At 55.3% G+C, this 10,481-nt stretch overlaps 1 protein-coding gene across 1 annotated transcript; it reads right to left on the minus strand.

Moving 5' to 3' along the window:
- Positions 1-1,831: 1,831 nt before the first annotated feature.
- Positions 1,832-6,863, minus strand: CX3CL1 (C-X3-C motif chemokine ligand 1). Its single transcript, XM_081806534.1, has 2 exons — positions 6,673-6,863; positions 1,832-4,967 (listed from the first exon to the last, which is right to left on the minus strand). The coding sequence occupies exons 1-2, from the start codon at positions 6,747-6,749 to the stop codon at positions 3,875-3,877; spliced, it is 1,170 nt and encodes a 389-aa protein (XP_081662660.1). The 5' UTR covers positions 6,750-6,863; the 3' UTR covers positions 1,832-3,874.
- Between the last annotated feature and the right edge of the window lie 3,618 nt (positions 6,864-10,481).

Here is a 10,481-nt window from a genome sequence, read left to right on the forward strand (position 1 = left end):
GAGAGCCTTACTTTCCTCACCTGTAAGATGGGGACGTTCTATGCAAAGAACTTAGCGCACTGCCTGGCACTTGGTAAACATTAAATAAGCTTTGGCTGTTATTATCCACCATCATGGCTCAGAGACCTGACAAGCCCAATCGGAGATTTCTGAGTCTCCAGCAAACTCTGCATGAATCTGGGTACCACCTGAGCTGGAGTGTAGCTCCGTAAGCGAGAGAACACAGAACATTCCAGGATCTCTGGGGAACTGCTCTGGCCTGAGCCCGAATACAGGTTTCTCCCACCCTCCATCCTCTTGGGGAGCATGAGGAGTTCCTCACCTAAGGATGTGATTTAAAAAATCAAACAAAGCAGGGACACCTAGTTCCATTGCCAAGCCTCTACTGGTGTTCCGTGTTGCAGGAAGGATGGGGTTCAGGGAGAGGCTGAAGACCTGTAACCTCGTCTCTGAGCTCCTCATTGGGGGTGGGAATGGGCAAAAGCAGGGGGAAATGGGTTGGAGGGGGCACAGGGAGCGTGGCTCGCTGCTGAAGGAAGTACTAGAATTTATAGCTTGCGAAGGGGCAGCAAACTCAGACTCCCGCAGGAACCTCAAACCCAAGTGTCTATAGGGTTTGGCAGGTAGTGAAATGAAGAAGGAAGCCAGCAGGGTAGAAGCGAAGTCATGTGCCCATCGTGATCTGTTTTTCCTTGTCCTCCTTTTGGTGGAGACTCGGGCTGGGACAAAAATATCCTTGCTTTGAGACAAACGAGAGAAGGGCAATCATAAATGGCATGGCCTGACGTGGCCACAGGCTCCAGGAGCACGAGGGGGTGGAGGGGATGCTAGAGGATGTGGGGGGGCAGGGTGTCTCACCCTGGCCTCGCCCCATCTCCAGAGGCAGCCGCTGCTTGGGGCCCACCCAGCCCCTGTCCGACTGCAGGTCACACACCTAGTGGGGCCAGAAGACCTTCCCAGTCACCGAAGAGTGGGTTTGTGTGTGTAATTTCCTGATTTTTAAATGCTGTCTCTGATTTTTAAAAATTCCGTGTATACATCAAACCTAAACTGCCATTGGTTGTGAGACATTCTGATATTTAATAAACAACCAGTAAAGAAAACAAGACCTGTCGATTAAACTATGACAAGCCATTGATTGTAAGACAAACCCCAATCCCAAAGATATCACAATGTGGAAAAAATGCGCACCTTCGGATCCATGAAATACCGTGTAATAAGAGGCTGGACTTGGTCTGTGGCACCTGGTGCAGTTCCCAACCTGCACAACTGTACATGGCAGCTCTTGGGATGCCACCCTGGGACACTGGAGGGCTTAGGGACCACGAGGAGGTTTGTGTTTGGGTCATATCTCTGAACACCCAAGTCCCTTGAGAAATAATCGCTTTTGATCTTAATCTGGACCAGCGGTGAGTCAAGGCAGCAAAGAGGAAAATGTGGCCCAGTTCGCTCCCATGGGTCATCAGATCACTAATGGTGATACCAAGGCCCCTGAGATGGTGGTTTAGTAGTCATGGGGAAGGGTGGGGTGGCTGTATGAGGGATTCTGATTCCTGCCACCGATGGGAACCACTAGGAGAAATCTCACATCTGATTTTATACAGGCTCAGAGAGGTAAAGGCCCTGCTCAGTGTCACACAGCTGGGCAGAACAGAGCCAGGCCAGGGGCTCAATCCCCCTCACCCCCATCCCCAGTGCTGCTTCTCCTGCTGACTGTAGAAGTTCCTGCCACTCTGCCCCAGGCAGGCTGGACCCAGAGATTCTTGGCCCCCTCCCCTGTTCCATTGCCCCTGAGGCTCCAGTTGCTGAGCCTGCCCTAGAAAAAGCTACGTTATTCGATTCACAAGACTTTTCCATTTTATTAGTAAAATACAAAATGGCACAGACATTGGTGATAGGGTTGGAAAAGCAAAAGGATCAACCAACTCCTTCCAAAGTTCCCCCCAAATTGTCCTTGTCCGTGTCCTGCTTGGGAGAACTAATCAAATCCGTGGAAGGGGGACTAGCTGCTCCCAGCTAATTGCTCACAAAAGTAGGGGAGCTCCACCCATTGAAGGGTCTCCCACCAGCCTCGAGGAACCCCCAAAAGTGCATTCAGACCGGCTGCCTGCCCTCTGAGCCGTCAGAGTGCCCCCCACTAGAGCCAGGCCCCAACATCCCAGGTCATGTCCAGCAGGGGGTGCAGGAGGGCTGGGTGGACTCGGGTGGCTGCCCCCTCTCTGTGGACCAGAGCTGTGTCTGCTTCCTCTGAGCATCTATCTGACAAGTGGAGTGTCTCACCCACCCTGGTCCGTGGGAGGCTCCCCAGGTGGAGGAAGGCAAGGGTCACCTACGGGGACCTTTGAGGAAGGTGGGGAGCTGCCATCAGGGACCCTGAGGGGTGAGGCCAGCAGCCAAAAAGGGAACCCCTGACTTTGTGCCCACAACTTCCCTCCCCATAGGACGGAGTCTCTTTCAGAGGTAAACACGAAACCTCAAGTTTCAAAGGTGGATTCTGATCTCATGGAAAATGTCCTGGAAATCCCTAGCCCTGCCAGTGGTGGGCAGGAAGGTGAGGGAAGATCCTGGAATGGGGACAGCAGTGTTTTTAGGGAGCGAGAGACGGGGCAGGGGGGGAAGCCAGGCTGCAGGAAAGAAACAGCAAACGCCCGGGGCCCAAGTCCCTGACTCGGGCATGGAGCTGCTCCCAGCAGCCTCCCCACCCCCGGGTTCCTTTCCCTGAGCACCTCAGCCTTCCCAGGAGCCTGCAGGCCTTCCCTCCTCCTCAGCCTGTCCCACAGGCTGTCTCCACGTCCCTGCGAGCCTGGTGGACTCTGGGAGGGCTGCCCTCCAAGCCAGGCACCGGCCTGCCCCTCAAGCACCCCCCCAGTCCCCACTCAGGGGGCCCACAGAGCTGACTCCCTCCCACGGAGCAGGACCTGAGCTTTCAGATCCCTTCCTTGACACACCCCCCCCCACCCCCTGAAGGCACAGGGCCCACCGATGTGCCAGGGTCCCCGATGGGTGAAGCCCGGCTAGGGTATTCTGTGGTGAGGCTACACCCCCGGTCTGGGAACGGGGGTCTCTGGATCAATGAGTGATGCCCATCAGTGTACAAGTTATCGTCACACATTTGCCACGTCTCCTTCCTTCCACAGACGGAGAACCAGAGGTACGAATGTGCTGCTGGGCTGGTGGTGGACCTGGGCCGAGAACCCCAGCCTTCACACCCACAGCCAAGGTTCCGCCAACGCACGGCATCGACTGGGGAGAAGAAAAACCATCCAAGCCACCGGGTCACTTCATGTCCCCTTCCCACGATGCCTAACGGAGGGCAGAGCCTTCCCGGGAGCAGTCCCAGGGAACGCCACACTAGGCTCATGCAAGAAAAGACACGTCCCCGGCTGGGTGTGGGCTCTGTACAGGGGACGGGGGAGATGGCACCGCAGGTGGCCGGGGTGACTGGCGACTGCAGCGGGACCGAGAGACACGATGAGGTCCGAGGGAGCGGGCAGAGGGGGCCTGGCCTGAGGCTCATTTGTGACATGGGGATGTGACCCAGAGGGGCTGGGCATTTTCTAATAAATAATTGTTCATCGGGTCTGGGACTGTGTCAAAGGGAACCTCTCACCAGCCAGCGGCAGAAGTTTCCTGACTTGGGGACATTGGGGTGAGTTGCAGAGGCCACCACTTCTGTCCCCAGGGGGTCAACAGCGATCCAGGGCGGCCTCCTGGCGTCTGCCCGGGAGCCGGGAGCCGTTGCGGGTGGAAAAGCCTGCCTCCTCGCTCTGATCACCCCAGCTCAGGTCAGGCCCTTGGGTGAGGGTGGGTGTGAGGGCGGGGGACCCCAGGCAGCTGTCGGAGCCGAACAGCTGGAGGCAGACAGGGGGCCAGCTCACACTGGCACCAGGACATAGGAGTTGCTGCCACAGCTCCGGGGGACGTAGCGAAGCCCCTCCACCATGTCCCCGGCTAGCTTGCGGGGACAGCCCTGGAGGCTCTGATAGGCAAACATGGCCACGCCCAGGCAGAAGAGGAGGCCAAGGAAGGCCAACAGCCCCACCGCCTGCCTCCGGGTAGCTGCCTGCGAGTCGGGGACGGGAGTGATGAGGACACCCAGCCTCTGGGGGTCCACGGTGGCGTGGATGGGCTCCTCCGCCTTGGAGGTCCAGCTGCCTGAGGCCGCTGGCTCCCTGCTGGGGACCCTTTGAGAGGAGACAGGGACCGTGGAGAGACGGGGCGTGCCGTCAGGCCCCCCGAAAGTATCCGTGTGAGCTGAGGTGGGATCCATCTCCTCAGGCCCTAGAGAGTTCTCTGGCATGGGATTGTCTCCTGTGATCCACACCGGTTGGCCTTCAGGGCCAACACTGTCCTCTGAGGCTGTGTGTGAAACGGTGGGGGTGTGGGTAGGGGGGGCCTGGGTAGGGAGGGTCTGGGTGGAGGGGGCCGGGGTGGGGGGGGCCTGGGTGGAGGGGGCCTGGGTGGGGGGGGCCTGGGTGGAGGGGGCCTGGGTGGAGGGGGCCTGGGTGGGGAGGGCCTCAGAGGCCTTTCCCTCCGTCCAGAGGCCCGACCCGGGTTTGTAGGCAGCAGAACTCTGCCAGGACGTTGCGGTCGTGAGGGTAGCAGCGTTGAAAAACTCAGTTTTCTGGGACCCAGCTGGAGGTCCTCCATCCGGAGCCTTTGGAGTGGAGGGGAACCTGGTCCCCCAGGAAGCAGCCACTCCTGTTGGCAGCTCTGAGGAAGTCCCCGAGGCCCTCTGTGCCTCCTGGCCACTGTTTTCCTGGGTGGATTTGGGCTCTGTGACCGCAGGCCTGTCCATTCCCCTGGTGGCCGGGGTGGTCCTGGGCTCACCCACACCGATTTGCTTCTCGAACGTGCCGCCATTTCGATTTGGAACAGCAGTCTGGCGTTCTAGATGTGCTATGGCTTTCTGAACCCATTTCTCCTTTGGATCAGCACAGAAGGTTCTGTTCTTTACCGTCCTCAAGCTACAAGGAAGGAAAACAGGGACCCAGTGATGCCCAGATGCCACGTGGAGTAGAAGCATCAAAAAATTGCTCTGCAGGTGAACAGACCCGGCTGGAAACCCTGCTCCCACCCCTTATTAGCTGTGAGCTGTGAGCTGATTAGCTCAGGCCGCTTGACTCCTAGAACTTGCGTGTCCTCACCTGAGAAATCGAGATAGCATACCTACCTTCTGTAGCGTGACCAGCCTCCCCAGAAGAGCTGGGACTGAGGGGGTTCCTCAAGATACAGGACTTTTTGTGAAAGTCCCAGAAAACTGGGGCAAGCTGGTCACCCACTTCAGTGTTATTGTAAAAAAAAAAAAAAAAAGAAAATTATGTAAAACACCTGGCTCAGAGTAACAGCCGAAAATGATAACGATGTTAATAATAATAATGTCTTCACCATTAAGGCAGGGAGCTCTGGGCTGTGCCTTCTGACTGGGGGGAGCGGTCCACCAGTGTTCCCTGCTGCCAGGTGTGTGACTGGTGAGCTCCGGAGTGGGGCCTCCTTTCTCTGGAAGGAGCTGACCCAAATGTCCCTTCCTCTGCTCCCTCAGTTACAGGCTGCCCTCTGGACCTCTACCTCTTAGTGTGTCTCCTCAGGCCGAAAGCACACTGAGTGAGCTCCAGCCACATATTCGGGGGTCCCGTTGGGACCGCGAGTGCCATCTAAATCTTGAGCTTCCTCCGAAGCTGGGTGTGGCTGGCTCACTGCCTAGAACACAGCTCAGAGCTGACAGGAGCTCATGCTCCACACCTCTGTGCTAGGCATTTTGCCTGTTTAAACCTCCCACCCATCCCGAGAGGTGGCTATGGCGACCATCCCCATTTTACAGATGAGAAAACCGAGGCTCAGAGAGGTCATGTGAATGTGCATGGCTCTGGTTCGCTGAGGAAACCAGAGAAGTGCAGGAAGCAAGCATAACGCTTCAGGCCCCCAGAGGCAAGGTGCGGCCCAGGGCAGTGGTCCCCTCCCTGGGGCTTCCCACTTCCTCTTTACCTAGAAAACAGAAGCAAATAATTGGGGGAGTCTGGGGGAAGCAAGCCTCACCAGGCGAGGGGAGGAGAGCTCAGGCAGTAGCCCCCATGCCCCTCTTAGCAGCTGCACAGTCGGTGGAATGAAGCACACGACTTCTTTTCGCTGAGCCCTATACTTCGAGAACCAGTCTGTAGACTGCGCCGAAGTCTCACAAGGATCCTGTTTCCCCCACTGTCAAGTGTGGATAATAATCTCTGTTATTGCAACAGCTTCCAGGCACCCTGCCAAGCTGCTTATTTGCATTATCCCCTGTCATCCTCCCAACTATCCATTTTACAGATAAGGAAAACTATGGCCCAGAGGGTAGGCAAGTGGACCACTACCCCCACCCCCCCTTGTAAGTGATGGAGCCAGGATCTGCAGCACATTGGTTGGAGTCTGGAACCTGCGCTCTCAGACCACCGTGCTTGCCGTCCCCAAGAAATGCAGCGGGTCCGACTGCCACCTGAAACACACCACCCGCTGTGGCTGCCCCAGGCCTTTCAGGAAACTGCTCCCAACCTTTACCCTTGGGGGCAGATATTAAGGTCAGCCACGGGCCAGGAGGCAGGAGCAGGAGGAGCGATTTGCTGAGGCCCTTGGCAGGAGCCCAGATGAAAAAGAAAGATGTGCATGGGGATTCGCAGAGGCCAACAGGCCAGTACCTACATGATGGCAGGCTTGCCGCAGGATTCTTGATTTCGATGGTAGTGGTCTAGTAAGGCCACGGGAATCTCCGAGGTCATCCTGTTGCAGATCACGTTGCATTTCTTCACACCGAGGTGCTGTCCTGAGCCCACAGAGGCCCCCAGTCAGCAGGACTGTCCAGGGGCATCTGGCTTCCCAGTCCCAGGCCAGCTCGTGCCAGCCGCACCATCCAGGCCACAGCTGCTGCCCTGCACACCCTGGTCTTCAGCACCCTTGACCTCAGCCCCCCTGTTCCCCCTCCCCCCCACCAAACCTCTCTATGCCTCAGTTTCCCCACCTGTACAATAGAGACAATGGTAGTGTCTACCTCACAGGGATGTTATAAAAATTAATGAAAATGAATTCTTGCTTATAAAGCTCCTACTGCCTGGTAAGTAGTGAGGGCTTAATTTTTAAAATTAAGTTGTCGTTGGTCAGTTGTACAGAAGAGAGGACAAGTCTGAGAGTGACAGGGATCTGCCGGAGGCCACACAGCCCGCAAGTGAGGGAACGGGATCTCCTACCAGGCCAGGCTCTGGCCCCTTCTGGGCCCATGGCTCTATGTACCCCCCACACTCCCTTTACCCCAGTAAGTCACCCGCTCAACTACCGCCCCCGACCCTCCACCCACCACATGCACACACCGTTCCTCCCTGTCAGGCTGATCCATGTTCGTGGATTTCCACGACCTCTGAGACACACGTCATATGCCCACCCTATGACACATCCTCACGCATCCACACACACCAACAAACAGGACGGCACATGTGAACCCGCCCCCCTGCCACAAAACCATGTAAAGGCATTCATATGACTGGGCACATGGAACAAATAAAAAGTGTTAAAATGTGGAAGTACAGTCGCCTTCTAAGGAGGCTGGGGGTGGGGTCCAGTGAGTAGGGTACCCTTTGTTCTGCCGTGAAGAGCCAAGATGAGTTTGGCAGCAGTTGCTGAGGGGAACCGAGGGGGTCATTTGGAGTCCCCTGGGCAATTTAGGGGGGCAGGAATAAGGAGGAGGGGTGGAGATGGGGGTTGTGCAAGGGCTGAGGGGCTGAGGGGGGTGGCTAGGGGCCTGCTGATGGCACGGAGCCAGAGAGAAACCCCAGGACAGGAGGGGGGTGACTCAACAGACAGTTGAGAGCCCAAATCTTTTTTTAAAGATTTATTTCTGGGGTGCCTGGGTGGCTCAGTCATTAAGCGTCTGCCTTCGGCTCAGGTCATGATCCCAGGGTCCTGGGATCGAGCCCCGCATCGGGCTCCCTGCTAACGGGAAGCCTGCTTCTCTCTCTCCCACTCCCCCTGCTTGTGTTTCCTCTCTCGCTGTGTCTCTCTCTGTCAAATAAATAAATAAAATCTTGAAAAAAAAAAAAAATAAAGATTTATTTATTTATTTTAGAGAGAGAGTGAACGCACACCTGAGAGAGAGAGCACAAGCAAGAAGGGGAGAGGCAGAGAATCTCAAGCAGATGCCCCGCTGAGCCTGACCAGGGGCTCGATCTCACGACCCTGAGATCAGGACCTGAGCCGAAATCAAGAGTCAGACGCTTAACCACCCTGGCGCCCCGAGAACCAAATATTTCATATAAACATTTGAAGTTGTTTGCACTGCTTTTCCTCTTTCCTCCTTCCCCTAAAATCTCCAGCAAAATTTATTCACCTTGGTGTCAGCTCAAGAGCAGTACGTGAAAAATAAGGAAGAGCTTGAGCTTCAGCTCTGGGTCAAGGTCATAGGCGGTGAAGCAAGATCCCAGAGGGTTTTGCAAAATTCTAGAGGCCAGGACTTCCAGGGCAGGGGAGTCTAGATTGCTGAATGATCTTCTCCAGCCAGGCAGGGCCTGGGAGGCCCCAGCTGACCCTTACTGCTCATGCACAAGTATTTACGAGGATGTGGGCGTGCAAACATGCTCTGCCTTCCCAAATACAGGTGCAAGCACACACACGCCCCTTCTAGAATGTGCCACCTCCTCTGCCATCACTTCCTCTTAGCCTCAGCCCACCCCGACTATGGAAGGGGGGTTCGGGGCCTGCAGGCTGCACTGGCCTGGGCCATCAAGGGGCAACACTAGCAGCTCCTGGGGCAGGCAGCAAGCACTCCGGTGGCTGGTCCCTGAGTCACAGGCTGCCCTTCCTCTCTGAAGAACCAGGAAGTGAAAGTTACCTTGCCGCCTTTCACCTGCCTTCTCCCCCGGAGGGACTTTGGAATGACTCAGCTGCATCCTCCCCAGGCCCTGCTGAACAGAGCCAGGAAGCGCCCCCCCCCATTGGTCTGGCAGGGGTCTTAGGCCATCTGGAGCCGAGGGGACACTGCCGGGGGGCAGGAGGGATAGGCCAGGTATGGTCAGTCGGCTCTCTCGACTCTATGGCGCAGGGTGGGGAAGACCACTGCTCACGTGCTTTGTGGCTTTAAAGAACCACAAAGGCAGCCTGTCCCCAAAGTCCCCACCCTCTGCCACAGTGCCTACATACCCTTGGCCAGGCTCTGTTCTTGGTTTTGCATGGGGAAGGGCTATGTAACTAACCTGAAGGGGGGTTTCTCCTCAGAAGTTTTCTTTGCAGTAATTGGAAATAATGCCTCCAGCCAGCCAGCCATTTACTGCCACATGAATTTCAGGAAGGCAGGGACTTTGTCAGGCTTGGTGTCACAGTGCTTCTCAGCACAAAGCGGATACTCAACAAATATTCACTGAATGAAATAATGTCTCATTCTACTTATCCTTTCACCTACCTCGCCATCTGCCCATCCATCCACATCCATCCATCCATCCATCTATCCATCCCTTTCCTGACTGAGGCAACATTTGTTTGAATTACCTTTGAGTATCTGCAAAGGCCCAGGCTCTCTTGTCCTTGACCCTGAGCTCTTTCTCCCATTGGTGCTGGTGCTGAGCTTAGAGCGAATACCTCAATCCCAATAAACACCATCAGCTTGCAGTGTTTACTCAGTCAACCAATAAATGCTGCCATTCCCTCTTCCCTGTGCTGGGTGCTGTGAGGCATAGTCAGATGGAGGCCTGTCTCTGCCCTCAGAAGGTCTCAGCCTGAAGGGCAGCCAAGACAGGCCCACAAAGTACCAGAGCTTATCTTAGTTGAGCACCTACATACTGTGTACTGGACTATGTGCTCAGCAGAGGCACATCTGCTCTCATTAATTCCCAACATCCCCAAAGGGAGTATTGTTATCCCGATTTTACTGATGCAGAAACTGAAAATCAGAGAGGTTAAATGACCAGCCCAAGGCCACACAGCTGCTTAGTGGCAGATCTTGTTTTCCTCCCAGCCTCTAGGCATCCCACTGTTCTAAACAGCCTTAAATACCAGGTAGAAATACCATGTTGCAGAATATACCCCCAAATGTGCTGAGATTTGCACAAGGGAGAGACTACTTCCCACTGCAAGTAATCAGGGGAGGCTTCTTAGAGGAAGAATCCTTTAGGCTGGACCTCAAGGACTGCTAAGAGGCTTACAGGCAGGAAAAGACAAGAATGTTCTGGGTCTCCCAGCAAGGTGATAGAGAGAAGGCTTGAGCCATTGCTCAGGTGTGTGACCTGGACATTTAATGTCCAGGAGGAGGACGGTAGTGTGACAAGTCAAATGTGACAAGTCATTTAAGCTCTCTGAGCCTCAGTTCCCTTACCTGTAAAATGGACATGGTAATATCTGTTTCACAGGGTGGTTGTGAGAATAAAGATTTTTAAAGATCTGGACCCTTAGAGTGGGGTTTGCTCAACAGCAACACCATCGACATTTTGGACCAGATAATTCTTCATCAGGGGAACTGTCTTGTGCACTGT

Source organism: Leptonychotes weddellii, chromosome 16 (assembly GCF_054177405.1).
Source record: "Leptonychotes weddellii isolate Sample4059 chromosome 16, ASM5417740v2, whole genome shotgun sequence".
Lineage (NCBI taxonomy): Eukaryota > Metazoa > Chordata > Mammalia > Carnivora > Phocidae > Leptonychotes > Leptonychotes weddellii.